The sequence below is a fragment of the Chiloscyllium plagiosum genome, chromosome 37 (assembly GCF_004010195.1).
Source record: "Chiloscyllium plagiosum isolate BGI_BamShark_2017 chromosome 37, ASM401019v2, whole genome shotgun sequence".
NCBI lineage: Eukaryota > Metazoa > Chordata > Chondrichthyes > Orectolobiformes > Hemiscylliidae > Chiloscyllium > Chiloscyllium plagiosum.
Window position 1 is genome coordinate 24658125 of NC_057746.1, and position 17199 is coordinate 24675323.

At 39.5% G+C, this 17199-nt stretch overlaps 1 protein-coding gene across 7 annotated transcripts in view; it reads right to left on the reverse strand.

The window, feature by feature from the left end:
- Positions 1-17199, reverse strand: part of LOC122541389 (ras/Rap GTPase-activating protein SynGAP-like) — a 516506-nt gene that overhangs the window by 89273 nt on the left and 410034 nt on the right. For 5 of the 7 annotated variants that reach the window (XR_006309588.1, XM_043678121.1, XM_043678120.1 and 2 more), the window contains one exon: positions 3561-3648. The exons of the other annotated variants lie outside the window; for them this stretch is intronic. Coding sequence is in view for 4 of the 5 variants with exons in the window: in XM_043678121.1 (XP_043534056.1) it covers positions 3561-3648 (88 nt within the window). In the remaining variant the exon portion in view is untranslated. The remainder of the gene's footprint in view (positions 1-3560; positions 3649-17199) is intronic. 7 annotated transcript variants of the gene reach the window in all.

Genomic DNA, 17199 nt, shown 5'->3' on the forward strand with positions numbered 1-17199 from the left:
CAATTACATAGATTTCAAGCTGTCAGAAGCAGACACCTCTAACAAATTCTTTTGAGATTGCACTTGAATAACAATATGAACAACATGAGTATTAAATAGTACTAGACAGCACTGGTTCTTTTCAGTAAGCATGGTCTCGCCTAATGTAAAGATCCCAGAGAGACATCCCGGAAGTTAAAGTTAATCTTTTTACAGGGCATGAAATGGCCAATAGTGGACCGACCACCCTGAATATAATCTGCCGAAATTGAATGCAGGCAGGGTGTGTAATAGTCTGATCCGCTACTGTCGTCTTGTGTACTACCACCACCTCCTGGAGTTGAAATTAAGATCCAGTGGATGGAGTGTACTGATGCCATTGTAAATACAATGTAAGAAAAGTACTCATCATTAGATCAATTAACCAGAACATTACAAATTACAGCCATTAGTGCTGAATATAGATACTCTGAACAGGGCAACTAGACATGCTCTCAACATTTACACTCACCTAAACACCAGCAAATCATTTTGGGCCAACCATGGTGTGAATGGGATCGTGATGACTGGACACATTCTTAACACCTGCACTTACCTAAACACCAACAAAACCAACAACTATTCAATTAGCTATCAAATTGCACCGTTTATTCTGTGAAGAAAGTCTCACTGAACCCTGGCATGTTAAGCAGCAGCAAAATTAGCAACCAGCCCTTCTGAATCAAACTGTTGTGTTCGGATTTGATGATTCAAAATCTACACTTACCTAAATATTGGCAAAGCACAAAGTTAATTACTTTAAAACCAAAGAAATGTAATGATTGCATAGACAATTGTTCAATTTTTGAATTTATCTCTATTTTAATCAACCTTTCATATTATTACATGTCTGGGGCAGATAGGACTTAAACCTAGGACTTTTGGTCCAGAGGTAGGGGCACTACCACTATACCACAAGACCTCTTTTGAGCATATCTTCACTGACAGCAATTGCCTTTATTTTTAATAAATTGCTGAATTGACTCTAAGTTGTTTGGATTTTCATCCCTGAAATTCTTGATGTTAAGAAAGTTGTAATTTGGCTGACAAACTGTGGAGCTGGAAATATGGAAAGATAGATCTGATCTTAAAGATATTCATGAATAGAAATAGAGATCTGATGATATTGAACATTAAAGAAAGGTTGGGGGTAGGTTGGATGAATGAAGGGATGAGGTGTAGGGTTGCGATCAACAGCAAGTTTGGAAGACTTTTTTGGGCAGACCTAATTTCTACTATTGCTCCATCCCTCTGTCAAACCTGTTATAAATATTGTCATGGATTTATCAGCCATGGTAGCCGACGAATGTCTGTTCTACTTCCACCAACTTGCATTCAGGAGAGGTAGTCCTGGCATTTCTTTGTGGTTTTCAAGGGAAACTCTCCCCACAGAAGTGGCCTTGGTCAAACCGCAATCTCTGCATCTGAGAGCCTCCAGAAAAGCATCATCAGGCCCCCCAGACCAGAAACCCAGGGCTAACTTCCACCTTCCATGACGTTCTGAGACTAACTGTATGATTCCAAATGCCACACACCATTAAACTCAGCACAGACCAGGAACCATATCTCAGCCCTGATCTGTCACAATTAAATAAAATTCTCATCTTTTGTTGAAAGTCCTTCGTGGGCTTGCACCTCTCTATCTCTGTAATATTTTTCTGCTCAACTGCTTTTTAACATCTGAGTATCTCTGACCTATTGAGCATCCTAATTTCTTTTGCCCTGTTATTGCCAACAACTATGAAGGCCTTGATGTTTAGATGTTTCTTTCTTGAATTTCTATTTCTGCTTTTCTCGCCTTCCTTAAAAACCTTTTTGACCAAGCTTTGACTCTCCCCTAGTCCTGGCGTGGTGTCACTTCTAGTCTAATTATACCTTAAGACGTTTTCCTACTTGAATAATGTTAAATAAATGCAAACTTTTGATATAACGCCAAACAGGTAAAAGAGAACCAGGTCTTGCCCAGGTCTTATCCTGAATAGTCAAAATAATTGAAATTCAAACTTTCATTTCCTCAGAGACCCAGTTCAGTATTAATATGCCTCCCTCTTCTAGCCAGGTCCAAATTTCAATCATTGCCATGCATCACTCCCAAGTAAAGAATGAACTTTACTGTGGATCCTAAACCTCTGAAGCAACTTTGGCTGGTACTAGAATTTGCTATTTGCAGATTGAGAGCTGTTTGTCATATTTTTGGATGGTGAGGAGTAGGAATAGAATTTCGCCCCTTCCTTTACCAATCCCTTCTCACCACTCAAACAAAATTGCAATTCCAATTTAGACACCATTGCTTGAGATTTGGGCTGTTCTCATATCTTTTTTTTCATTCTGTGCTCTTGCTATGACTGCTCACCTTCACTACTCTCCTTGAAATATTTATTAGCATGAGAAATATGTTCCCTTGCTCCTCTTTAAAAACAGTTGAAACCACGTCATCATATATATGTAGTCTTTGCTGGGCACAATCAACGTGAGTTGGCCTCACTCTGTCTGTTGCTAATTTACAACACCACGTGGAAGGGAGCCATTACCCAATGCTGGGTCTGTTAACTTTTTTGAATTCTTTGGTCTTCCTTGTGCATGAAGGTACTTTTCCTTGTGCCTGCATGGCCAGGCTGCAATTGGATAACCTACTATTGACAAGTACCAAATGTTGCCAGAGCACCAAGGATCCATTTGGGTACATTGCACTAGGAATCAGAGTTTTGTGGTGATAGGGGGTGTGGATTATGGTGACAAGGAATGTGATGGGTCCAATTTAGTATCTAGCGGCAACTACCAACGTTTGGCCTACTCCAAAGGGGTCATTAGTGTAAACAGTGTGATAAACCTGAGTGTATGTTGTCAAAATCGCTGCGTACCTTGTGGTAATGAGCAGCCTCGTGACCACTTAAGAGTGCATGCCCTTAATTTTATCATGCCAGCTAATTACCCTGCCCACCCAACTCAGTATGGAGCTAGGCAATGCCATAGAGGAATTAAATGAAAACAAAAAAACAAACATGTGAGGTTACCATTGGCCTCCTGGTTTTCCCACTTGTACATAACCAGGGCAGAACCCTGCCTATTTACTATCAAACTATTTCCCTGGTCAAACTTCATCTTCACAATCTCACAAGCAGCTGTCCCAAATTGAGCTGCACTTACAAAACTGAGGATATTTAACTGGGGGCACTCCACTTCTGACCTGTTTTATTCCCTGTTCACACATGTGCATAGTACTGAATACCATCAACATTTTCTTGACGGTACCAGCCAGTTTTTCACAAAATACAGTACATTTGGCCCCCTCCACTTTAATGTTAAACAAGAAAGTGAAATGGTATTGAAGGAAGGGTGAATAGCAGCAGGGGCTTCCTGTGAAGTATTAGAAATGAAAGCTGTCCAATTGTGACATAACTTATGGGGAGGGAGCAAGATAATCTGTAGCAGTTTGCTCAGATGAGGTTTGACCAGGGCTGTCCTAACACGACAAGACTGAATTGCTGGCGCTTCTCCCCTCAGTGTCATTTGTTGATCTTTGAGGTGATGATTTTCTGTACCTGAACGTCGATTATCCGTTGCTTGGCATCAATGGCCTCCTGCATGTTGGCGTGGTCTTTCCTCAACTCGTCTTCCACCACCATTAGCCTGTAGGCAGAGTCAAAGGGCAGGACGTTTCAATGATTAGGAAAAGGTGTGGGTGGTGGGGGAGGAGAAATCACTGACATTTACACTAATTTCATGTTTGAACCTTTTGTGTTAAAGTGTATTTGTAAGGAAAATAAATCCTAAGAGTTGGGCCTCATTTGGAGTAATATGACCAATTCTGGGCTTGACAAGGCTGAGGTTTTGGCGAATGATCTGAGGAGAGTTGCTGCAATTGATACCAAAGATCAAGAATTTCAGTTACCTGGAAATGAGACTGAAAAAAAGGAAACAAAAAAGGAACCCTATCCCAGTCTGTTCTCCGGATAGCAGAGAAGGTAAAGGAAAGATTTAACACAAGGCATTCATAATCATAAGGGTTTTGATAGTTTATGCTTTAATCACTCTATTTTCATTGATCAGTAACCAAAGGACACAAGGACACAGTAATTGGCAAAAATAGCAGAGGAGTGCTGATGAGAATTGTATGCAATTAGTTTTCAATGATCTACATTACGTTGTCTGAAAAGAAAGTCAATTTAATAATAACTTGCAAAAGTGAATTGAACATATGACTGAAACAAAAAATATTGCAGTGTTATATGGAAATGGTGTGGCTATGGGACGAGCTGGACAGTTTTAAGAGACAGCACGTGACAGATTGAATAGACTCCTGTGCTATAATTCCCTGGCATAATTCAGCTAATTCTCATCTGTACCAGTCCGATATCTTTCCTAAACAGTTGTGCACAGAATAACACCACTCTGCAGCTAAGGCCAATCAGCTGTTCATATGGATTTAGGACCTGGTAAATAGTGCCAGGTTTGAAATGAGCATTGCAAAGGGAGATGACTGGATAATTTAAGATCAGGCCTCAGATGAGCTAGCGTTGGAATTCTGAAGGATTGAAGACTACTAAAATAGGAAAGCTGCTGAGGAGCTTACATAGCTGAGGCCCTGGTGAAGAATAAGTTTAGGAGTACAGTAGATGGTGGTGCACTCAGCTTAGATCTCTCAAATAAGAATGCAAAAAGGAGGCATAATGAAAGAATGAATTACTGGTGTCCATTCCCATGTATGACTTTATGTATTAGAAACTACTTGAAGCCTCAGACATTCCTTCACTGATCTTCAATTCATGGTTGACAGGTCAGTCATATTTGCCTCTGGTTCAACCAAAAATTAAAGGTTAATGCTTCCTTGTGTTTTTGCTGTGTTTCAGATGAGATTTTAAACTATAGCTCTCTCATTTTGTTCCCTCCGTTTGAAGTGAAAGGTTCATGATACTGTTTTGAAGATGAGTGGTGGAGAAAGTGTGCCTGATGTTCTGTTCAATATTTGTTTGTTGACCAACATCACTAAAACATGAGCTTGTCGTAAATGCTATTGGTGGGAGTTTGCTGTGCGCTACATTATTGCACTTCAAACACTTAATTGACTGTGAAGCACTTTGGACATCCTGAGGTTTTGCATGGCAGTATGTGCAATCTAAAATATATTTTTAGAATCCGTTGCAATTACTTACTTTTTAGAATCATGAATGCCATCTGTCATTCAACTGCTTGGATTGCTAAGTATCTGTAGGCCTCAGTGAATGCTTTCCTTTCCTCAAAACATCCTGTTTTCCCACGCAGTTTGGCACCATCTACCAACATATGTCCTCCTTGTATGATAGAATGGCTTTAAGAAGTGGTTTTATAATACCCTAGGGTGTGTGGCTGCTGTGGTATTCAGCTCATTCTATATCATTGCAACAGCAAACAAACCATACTTACATGAAATTCACAATGTATGTCACTGTGTCTTGTAAAAGCCTGCAGAGGCTCAGTAATGTGTAATGGAAACAAAATAATGCATTTTTAAACTCCCTTACTTGGCCTCAGCACATTCAAAATGCTTTACAATCAATCAAGTACATTTGGAGGAAAGTGACTGTTGTAATGTAGGAAATACAGCAGTTAATTTGCACACAGCAAAATCCTACAAACAGCAATGTGTTAATGACCAGATAATCTGTTTATGGTAGTCGTGGTTATGGGGTAATTAAAATCCAGAACACTTTGGAAGACTCCATGGGTCTTTGAAATATTGTCATGGGCTCACATGAGAACAGAGGTAACGTCAGCTTAACTACAGTTTGATGATTTAAATTCTCAGTTTTTCTCAAATACTGAAATGAAAAGTGATAAGTACTTTTGTTGTAAAAATCCAACTGGTTCATTTTAAGGAATGAAACCTACCATTCTTAACTAATCTGATCTGTTTGTAACTCTGGCCTCATGCCAACGCACTTGACTCCTAACAACTGATTGAAACGCCTCAGTGGCCAAGCTACTCATTCGTAGTTTTTAAAAAAAAGGCCCATAGCACCATGTGAAAGACAGCTAGCATAAGAGCATATATCTAAAGATGTATGTCCTTGGTAGCAATACCCACATCCTAAGAATTAATTGTAAAAGTTAAACAAATGTGATATGCTGGCAGAAAATAAAGCACCTTAGAAATCTGGCCTGATTCCTGGGCCTCTTGAAGCTAATAATCTAATAAACAATCAAAGTTAACATTGACTATTCCCAAATTAACACTATTCTGGAGTGCTGCATTGCCAAAGCTGTTGTCTTTTAGCTGTGATGCTGAGCGAAGGCACCCTCTGCTCTCAGGTGAACATAATGGAATCCATGCCATTTCTCTAAAGAGAAATAAATTTTTATCAGTTCTCCAGACCTTTTGATTTTTCAGGCAAATTTACTTTTAATGATATTGGTTATTGTATTGCTGTTTCTGGGAGTATGTCATGCACACACTGGTTGCTCCATTTCTTCTATTACAACAATAATTACGTTCAGAGATACCTGGTCATAACATGCCACGGGATATTAGAGGTTGTGAAAGGTGATGTATAAATATATGCCTCTTTTAAATGTACATCACATGAATATAAGATTCACTTGAGAGAGGAGAAAATTGAGATGGTGTATTCTTACAGGCGTCAAGGTGAAGGACTGATTAAGCTGTTTTTAGCTGTGATTTGTTGAGAGAAGAGTGAAACACCTTGGTAACAGATTTTGAATCCAACTAAATAACTGAGCAGCTAAAACATTTAACAACCAATCTGCAGGTTCATGCATTACTCCCATTGCTATCCAAACAGCATGCCTTTGAATCGATTCTGAGCAGGTACGATGGAAAAATGAGGGAACTAGAGGATGGATAGAATTCTTTTCATGGGTGGAATTTCCTGATAGGATTAGTCTTGCCTATAGTGTTGAATTGTGGGAAAAATTGTGGGACTAATTCTTCACAATTTTCCATTTACTGACATTAACGGATGGAAAACTGTAGACAGTGGACCTGCTGGATGAAAAAGTTGGGTGCAAGAATGGTGTCTTGGAAAATGTCACACATTGTTGCTGTGTTGGTATAACTGAAATCCCGTGACCCTCTAGTCATAATCGTAGCTAGAGAAACTTGTGATGATGTTGCCTCTTTAACAAGGTTGTTTTACCCTTTTTTTTTCAAGAGGAGTCATAAAGGAAGAGGTGTCAATATGTGTGAACTGGCTAAATTAATAATGGCTAATAGATACTGCCCAAGTCAACAATCAGGAGGAGGCCTTTAGGTTTTTTTAAAGTACAGTTGTATGATGAAAGTTGAGTGGCTAGTTCTCCCAGCTCAGGTTTTTTTTCCCTAGTTTGGTTTAGTTGAAGCTGCCCAAGTCAACAATCAGGAGGAGGCCTTTAGGTTTTTTTTTAAAGTACAGTTGTATGATGAAAGTTGAGTGGCTAGTTCTCCCAGCTCAGGTTTTTTTTTCCCTAGTTTGGTTTAGTTGAAGCTACTGGTTGAAGAAAGCTGTTGGGGGGGAAAAAGGTTCTCTGATTCAACAGAGGTTTTCTGGCGCTCTCTCAAAATAGCACTTGGCAATAATGTTAATAAAGTATTATTTTGTTCATTTTTCAATGCAAAGTAGTTAATGTGAATATATTAAGGACACTACAGTGTGTGGGATCTCCTGGATGCCAATTTGGACCGGGGCAAACATGTCTGCAATAAATGTTTGAAATTCCTGCAGCTTTGGCTCACGGAAGGCTGAACTACCGAACTGTGACTCATCTTGAGAGGGACCATTCCCTGGATTCACTGTGCCAGGAAGCAGTCACACCTCTTACGAAAGTGTCTTCTGATTTGGTCAATGACAAGAGAAACAGTTGACTGTGAGTGAGACAGGTAAAGCAACCCAAAGGGCACCTTTTGCTATTGTCCAACAGTTTGGGGAATTTTTCTTTAGCTTGTGGATTAGGGTGGGAGCTTGCAGAGTTGATGAGCTAACTGACTGGCGATATGGTGCAGGAAGCCATTCAAGTGGGAAGTAAAAAAAAATGTTGTTAAGAAACAACATAGTCTGAGGGATGAATAACATTCTATGCAATTAATGAGAGTCCAGATCACTTCTATTCCTATCCAATACCAGGGTTTAGGATATCTGCTTGTTGATGGAGATGAACTTGTGGGAGGAGGATGATCCAGTCCTATGGTCTATATAGGTACCAACAATACAGGCAGAACAAGATAGAGGTTATGCATCCTAAGTATGAGGAGGTAGGCACCAAATTAAGAAGTAGAACCTCTAAAATCATCATCTCTGGATTATTACCTAGACTACTTTCAAAATGGCACAGGTAAAGGTAATTATAGCACCAGTAATAAGGAAAGAGAAATCTGTACCAGTGAGACAATCTCCATCCAAATTGTTTGGTACTCCTACACACTACATATCTTGTGAAGTAGACAAGATTTTAAGCTCTATAGTAAAGGCAAGTAATGAAATTTGGGATGATTTGGTAAATCAAAAGAATAGAGACAAAGCAAAAGAGAAAGGTATTAAAACAGGAAATGATAAACAGAACTTGGCAGAATAAGATCGGGATTGCAAACGTTAGAGTGAACAGATAAGCCTAGAAGTTATAAAAGAATAAAAGGATAAAACTAAAGACTGTTTGAACATGTGGCATTTCAAACATAATAGATTAACTGATAGCACAAATAGAAATAAATATTTATGATTTGGCAGTCATTACAGAGACATGGCTGCAGGGTGAGAGATTGGAATGCGAATATTAAAGAGTACAGGACATTTAAAACAGGAAGCTGGGAAAAGGTGGAGGGATGTATCTAATATTTTAACAATAATATTAGCATCATAAAGGTAATATAAGTTCAGCAAACAAGTCTGTGGAAACTGGGTAGAACCACATGGCAGGGTGCACTTAAAGTAAGAAATAATGCGTGCTCATTAGAAAGGCACGGTGAATATGTGGGAGATTTTAATCTACATATGAACTGGAAAAGATAGACGGGCAAAGGTAGCTGAAGGGTTCATCGAATGTTTTGGGATGGTTTCTTAGAATTGCAAGTTCAGGGCCCAACCAGAGAGCAAGCTATGCTCAACCTTATAACGGTGCAACTTGTGATAGGGTTAATTAATGATCTCATAGTGAAGGTACTCTAGTAGCAGTGTGCAATCTGATTAAAATTCATTCATTTGATGGAAAGTGGGATGGGTCTAGACTTAAAATCTTAAATTAAGGTCTATTTAAATATCCATGAAGGTATGCATGAAAACAGTGCTGGCAAAGTCATAAAGAAAATGAAACATATGTAAGCTTTAGAAATCTGAAGACAGAGAGCTCTTGAAAAATACAAAGATAGCAGGAAAGAACTCAAAAAGGAATTAAGAAGACTAAAAGGGGCTGTGAAATGTCTTTGGCAAATAGGATTAAAGACAACCTGAATTGATTTTATACATACATTTTGTGGGTGGCACAGTGGCACAGTGGTTAGCACTGCTGCCTCGCAGCGCCAGAGACCCGGGTTCAATTCCCGCCTCAGGCAACTGACTGTGTGGAGTTTGCACGTTCTCCCTGTGTCTGCGTGGGTTTCCTCCGGGTGCTCGCGGGTCGGTGTAGACTTGGGCCGAAGGGCCTGTTTCCACACTGTAATGTAATCTTAAAAAAATATATAAGGAGCAAGAGGGTAGCTAGAGAAAGGGTAGGTTCACGCAAGGACAAAGGAGGGAATTTATACATTAACCTGGAGCAAGTGGGTAAGGTCCTTCATGAATATTTTGCATTGGTATTCACAAAGGAAAAGCTTATGGTGGATGTTGAGGCTCAGGAGGAGAAGGTTCATATTCTCAGACATGTCAATATAAAAATGATGTTTGATGTTTTTAAAAAGCATTAGGTAGACAAGTCTCCAGGACCTGATCTATCCCAGAATGCTGAAGGAGACAGATGAGGAAAATGTTGTGGCCTTGTATGAAATCTTTGTATCTTTATTCACAGAAGAGGTCCCAGAGGATAGGAGAATAGTCAGTGTTGCTGTTTTGTTTCAGAAGGGCAACAGATATAATCCGGGAAATTACAGACCAGTGACCATTAAGTCAGTGGTATGAAAGTTACTGGAGAAGATTCTCGGCATAGGATTTACTCACATTTGGAAAACATGGACTTATTGGCGATAGGCAGTATGGTTTTGTGCAGTATGGAAGGTCGCATCTCACAAACTTGATTGAGTTTTTGGAGGAAGTAACAATAGACAATAGGTGCAGGAGTAGGCCATTCATCCCTTCGAGCCAATATGATCATTCCTAATCAGTATCCTGTTCCTGCCTTATCTCCATAACCCTTGATTCTACTATCTTTGAGAGCTCTATCCAACTCTCTCTTAAATGAATCCAGAGACTGGGCCTCCACTGCCCTCTGGGGCAGAGCATTCCACACAGCCACCACTCTCTGGGTGAAGAAGTTTTTCCTGAGCTCTGTCCTAAATGGTCTACCCCATATTTTTAAGCTGTGTCCTCTGGTTCGGCACTCACCCATCAGTGGAAATATGTTTCCTACTGCCAGAGTGTCCAATCCTTTCATAATCCTATACGTCTCAATCAGATCCCCTCTCAATCTTCGAAACTCAAGGGTATACAAGCCCAGTCACTTCAGTCTTTCAGTGTAAGGTAATCCCGCCATTCCAGGAATTGACCTCGTGAACCTACGCTGCACTCCCTCAATAGCCAGAATGTCTTTCCTCAAATTTGGAGACCAGAACTGCACACAGTACTCCAGGTGTGGTCCCACCAGGGCCCTGTACAGCTGCAGAAACACCTCTTTGCTTCTATACTCAATTCCTCTTGTTATGAAGGCCAGCATGCTATTAGCCTTCTTCACTACCTGCTGTACCTGCATTCTTGCCTTCATTGACTGGTGTACAAGAACATCCAGATCTCTCTGTACTGCCCCTTTACATAAGTTGATTCCATTGAGGTAGTAGTCTCTGCCTTCCTGTTCTTGCCACAAGTGGATAACCATACATTTATCCACATTAAACTGCATCTGCCCACTCACTTAATTTATCCAGGTCACCCTGTAATCTCCTAACATCCTCATCACATTTCACCCTGCCACCCAGCTTTGTATCATCAGCAAATTTGCTAATGTTATTGTTGATACCATCTTCTATATCATTAACATATATTGTAAAAAAGCTGCGGTCCCAGCACGGATCCCTGCGGTACCCCACTGGTCACTGCCTGCCATTCCGAAATGGAGCCGTTTATCACTACCCTTTGTTTCCTATTAGCCAACCAATTTTCAATCCAATATAGTACTTTGCCCCCAATACCATGCGCTCCAATTTTACTCACTAACCTCCTGTGTGTGTAACAAAGATGATTGATGAAGATCGGATGGTAGATGTTTATATGGACTTTAGCAAGGCCTTTGACAAGGTCCCAGTTGGCAGGCTGACACAAAAGATGAAGTCACTAGGGATCCGCTGTGAGCTGATAATATGAATACAAAACTGTCTTAGAGAAGAGAGTTTAAGTGGAAGGGTGTTTTTCTGACTGAAGCTCTTTGACTCGAGATGATCCAGAGGATCAGTGCTGGAACCCCTGTTGTTAATGTGTAATATATAAATATAATTTGGAAGAGAACACACAGAATAGGCAGACAATACAAAGATTGGTGGAAGTGTGGACAGTGAAGAGGATTGCCAGAGGATATAGCAGGATATAAATATACTAGATATTTGGGTCGAGAAATGGCAGATGGACTTTAATCTGGACAAAGTGATGCATTTTGGAAGAGCAAGTACAGTATACAGTAAATGGCAGAACCTTTATTAGCATCAACTAGGCATGCAGGCCCACAGTTCCTTGAAAGCGGTAATATAAGTGGAGTAGATAATAAAAAAAAAAGGCAGATGACATGCTTGTCTTCATTGGTTGGGGCATAGAGTATAAAAATTGGCAAGTAAGTTGTAGCTGAACAGAAGTTTAGTTAGGCTACATTAGGAATATTGTGCACAGTTCTGGTAGCCACACTACTAGAAGAACTTGGAGGCTTGGGAGATGATATAGAAATGGTTAACCAGAATGTTTTGTGGTTTGGTGAGTATTAGTAGTGAGGAGAGATTAGATAAACTTGCTGTGTTTTCACTTGAATGTCGAAGGATGAGGGGAGACTTGATAGAAGTTTACAAAATTATGGCAGATGTGAATAGAATGGATAGTTGGAATTTTTTTCCCCCAAGCATAGAAATGCAAATTAATATGGGACATACCTTTAAGCTAAAAGGTGATGATAAGTTTAAAAGAGATGAGGCAACATTTTTTGAGAGTAGTAAGTGACTGGAATGTGCTGCCAAAAGAGGTGGTGGAGATGGATATGGTGGATGGCAGTGTTTAAGAGACATCTTGACATATGAATAGACAGCGAATTGTGGACCCTTACTGAATAGAGGAGAAAGATTTTTAAGTTTAGAAAAGCATAATGTGTCAGCAGTCTTGATGGCCTAAAGGGCCTGTTCCTGTTATTTGTCCTAAAGGGAATTGGCAAATTAGGTTCAAGAATAGGTCAGAAGAGATGCAGTGGCAGACATTTAAGTGGATATTTCAGAATACACACTATATTGTAATAAGTTGGAAAAATTTCAAAGGACAGACCCGTCGTCAGTGGTTGACTAGAAAAGTTAAAAAAATCATATTAGCTTTTTTTAAAAAAGTAAATAATTGTGTAAAACAGGTGACAAGCCAGAGGATTAGACAGACTATTTAAAAAAAAAAGCTAAATGACAAAAAACTTAATGTGTGAATAATTAGGGCAAGATAAATAGAAAAAATTCTATCAATACGTTAAAGAGTTAACAATTAACCCTGGAGAATAAATAATGGAAAATAAGACGCATCACTTTAGAGGATACAAGTAACTTTCCAGAGGCAAGTATAAATCAGGAAATGAAAGATTAGATTCCCTACAGTGTGGAAACAGGCCCTTCGGCCCAACATGTCCACACCAACCCTCCGAAGAGCAACCTACCTAGACCCATTCCCCTACCCAATGGTTTTTTTTTTACCCCTGACTAATGCACCTAACACCACGGGCAATTTAGCATGGCCAATTCACCTAACCTGCACATCTTGTGACTGTGGGAGGAAACTGGAGAACCCGGAGGAAACCCATGCAGACACGGGGAGAACATGCAAACTCCACACAGACAGTTGCCCAAGGCAACTGTGAGACAGCAGTGCTAACCACTGAGCCACTGTGCTGCCCTAAGGGAAGAAGGAAATCAGGAAAATTTATCATGAAGTAAATTTATTGATTAAATTGTTGCTGACAAGTAACTGATAGAATTCATCCCAGGGTCTTAAAGGAAGTAACGACTGAGAAAGTTGATGTATTGCTTTTATTTTCCAAATCTCACTTAATTTGGGGAAGATCCCAATGGATTGGAAAATAGCAAATTACCAAAGAGGGAGACAGAAAGCAGGAAATCATAAGCAGCTTAACATCAGACATGAGGAAAATGTTAAAAAGCTATTTTCAAAGAAGTTATAGCAAAGCGCGTAGGTTCAAGGTAATCAAACAGGACCCAGCATAGTTTTGAGGAGAGGAAATAATTTTTTACCCATCACTTTGAGTTCTTTGACAAAGTAACATGCTGTGTGTAAAGAGGAACTGGTGGATGTACTAAGATCTTCAAAACCCATTCAATGAACTGCCACATTTTAAAGATTATTGTGGAAAATAAAAGTTCTTTTTTTTTTGGGATGGCATATTGGCATGAATAGAAGATTAACTGGCTAACCAGAAGCAGAGAGCAGACATAAATAGAGTACAAGAGTAGGGAGGTCATTTTAAATGTGGACAAGACATAGACCTCACCTGGGACTACTGTGTATAGTGTGGGCACCATTTTATAGGAAAGGTGGGAGGTCATTGGAGACATTGCAGAAATGACTTGCAAGAAACTTCAGTTATGAATATAGATTGTGGAAATTGGACTGTGTTCCTTGGAGAGAAGAAGGCTGAGAGGAGATTTGAAAGAAGTTTTCAAAATCATGATACAGTAGATAGAAGCTTTTCCTGCTTATAAAAGGAAAAAAAATATAGAATTAAAGTGATGTGCAAAATAAAGCAAGTTTGATATAAGAAAAATCTTTTTCACATGGCAGGTAGTAAATTGCACTGCCTGGAAATGTGGTAAAAACAGGTGCAATTGAGATGATTATTTGGATCAAAATTTTGTCCAAGGATATGGGAGAAAAAGCAAGAGGTTGGCACTAAGTAACAGAATTAGTGCAGACAAGTTGGGTCAAATGGTTTCTTTCTAAGCAATAACAATTCTGTGATTGGGTCTTTTTAAGATGTGCAAGGTATGCTGAATGCTATGCACATGGATCACTGCTGGGAGATCAATGGTTGATATAAATAATTTGTATGATTAGTATGTGGGCAAAGAATATAATGTGGGAAAATGTGAAGTTTTCCATTTTAGCAGGAAGAGTAAAGAAAAACATATTTAAAGGGTGAGAAACTGGATAGTCCTGAGATACTGAGAAATCTGCATGTTCAGGTGCATGAATCTCAAAGGCTAGCGTCTAGGTATAATAAGTATTTGGGAAAGCTAATAGAATATTGTTTGTTGTAAGGGGAATTCATAACAAAATTAGGGAGGTTATGCTTCAGTTATACAGGGTACTGCTGAAATCACGTCAGGAATACTGTGTAAAGTATTGATCACTTTACTTACAATGCATTTACATTCTTCCTAAATAGTTAAGAAAAGATTTACCAGATCAATACCTGGAATATTAATGTTGTCTTATGATAATTGGTTGGATAGGCTAGGCTTGTATCCACTGGACTTTAGAAGAGTAGGATGTGCCTTGATGGAAATATAAGATCCTAGTTGGTCTTGGCAAGTTGTGTGTGTCAAGGATGACATCTCGAACTAGGCATCAATACTTAAAAATAAGGCATTGCTCAGTTGAAACAGAAGTGAATTTTTTTACTTTGAGGATCATGAGTCTTTGGAACTCTCTTCCTGAAACAATAGTGAAGTAGAGTCTTTAACCTGCCTCTGCCATTCAAATAGTTAACTTACGTTAAACAAGGGGGTGACAGGTTATCAGGGTTAGGTGGCAATGTGGATTTGAGGTTTCAATCAGATCAGCCATGATCTTATTAAATGACGGAATGGGCTTGAGTGGCTCCGTGGCCTACTTTCATTCCTTGTTTATACGAGGCAGGCATTAGTTTGGGCCTAATTTGTAGCAACATTGCCACCACAGCACTGCAATAGAACTAATTGGAATAGAGTAGACATGTTGTCAAGTGGTCTGAAGTCAAGTGCTCTGAAAATTCTCTCCCATACCAAATCTTGTTTCCTAAACACTCAAATGGCTACTGTGCCGGGGCATACAAAAACAGTGCTTCAAGGGCACTCTGATGCTCTCTTTGAAATACAGCAGCATTGACATTAATAATTTTGAGGAGTCTGCTAACAGTCATTCAATATGATGTGAACTTGTCCTTCAAGAAGTATCGCGCTTTGAATCTAAACGCCTGAATGATGAAGCATAATGATGGCAGAGAAGGAAAGAAAACCAGCAAATTCTGCAATCTGAATCCTATTAGCTCATGGAATGTTCTACCCAAAGTGTCAAAAGATCTGCGGGCCAAAATCATCCGATTTAATCAGTTGAAGACCCAGAACAGGGACTCGTGACTCTAAATAAATGGCATCCTCTAATCAAAGGTAGCTAACTAGGAAGATGACAGTCTAATTGATCAGGAAACCTATTGATGGCCTCCTCTTTCTTAACTAGATTAACTGCAACATAAAGAATTGTTTCCATGGCATCAAAAAAAACATGTTGACTTCTCTTTAGGAATTGCTAATTTTGAAAGTTCTTGACATCTGTTCCATAAACAGAGCCAGAGAGGGTAATGATTGATTACTGCCGCAAACACAATCTGCCCAGTATTTCTGTGGCAAAATTCCATTGTTTTCACACCTATCAATCAACTGGAGTGAAAATAAAGTATTGTGGGTGCTAGAAATATGAAATAAAAGTTGTTGAAAACCTTCAGCAGTTTAGGCAGCGCCTGTGCAGAGAAACAAAGTTATCTTTCAGCTCAATGGTCACTGGCATCCATTTATTATCAGCTCTGATTTTGTGTATGTCTCTCTTTCTACCCTTCTTAATTTCCCTATTCAGGACACAGATCTGAAATATTAATTCTGCTTTACTCTGCACAGATTTCTTTTTTTTTTAGTCAGGTTTAAAATGTGGCATGCTTAAGAGTAAATCGCCCCTACACGTTTGCATCAAACATTCCTGGTGTAGGTATACCAGCAGGTTAGAAACGATCTCTTGAAACTGCCCTATTAAGCAACATTGATGCAGATCTATTGTGAAATGATGTTTGTGTCAACCATGCGGATAACTATGTAAACAAGCTCAATTCCAGCATCAGAGCCTAACTTGAGAAAAGATCCTTTGGTCTCTCACCCAGTAAGTGCAGGCCCCAGTAAAATGTTGATGCATGAAGTGTGAATACAATGTTATGCACATCTCATTTATGCTGTTTTTTACTTGGCATACTGACTCATCCAATTTGTGGAGGCCAGTATGGGTTGATGAGAAGATAGAACTTGTTGCCAGAGTGAGTGGTTGAGGTGGATAGTACCGATCCATTTAAGGTGAAATTAGTATTGCATCAGTATTTCCCCTGCTACTACCTCCTGAGATCCACGCATGGTAGCGACTTACAGGACTGGAAGTCAATGCGTCCACTGGTGTGTGCAGAACCTCTAAGTTGCTGCATTGGTGCGCAGCTTAAATGGAACATTGTAGTTGAGTATATGGAGTACAAAAGAATTGAGGGTTACTCTGGCATTAAATGAAGAATATTTAGAGAAAGCTGGAGTGGAACATAAACATCGGTATAGACTGTTTGTTTTTAACATGTTTTTATGCGGTATATTCTATGTAATGTCCCTTGGACATGTTTGGGCAGTGTTTTCTGAGAATGATCTCTTTGGAGACTTTGTTCAGTATACACCATGCCAACTTATTTACATTCTCAGGATGTCGATGTTGCTGTCCAACCTAGTGCTACTTTCCACTCCTAGTTCTTTATAGATGCAGATGTTTACAGCATAGCAAGAGGCCATTAGGTCACTTGGGTTCATTCCACCCTTCAGGCACT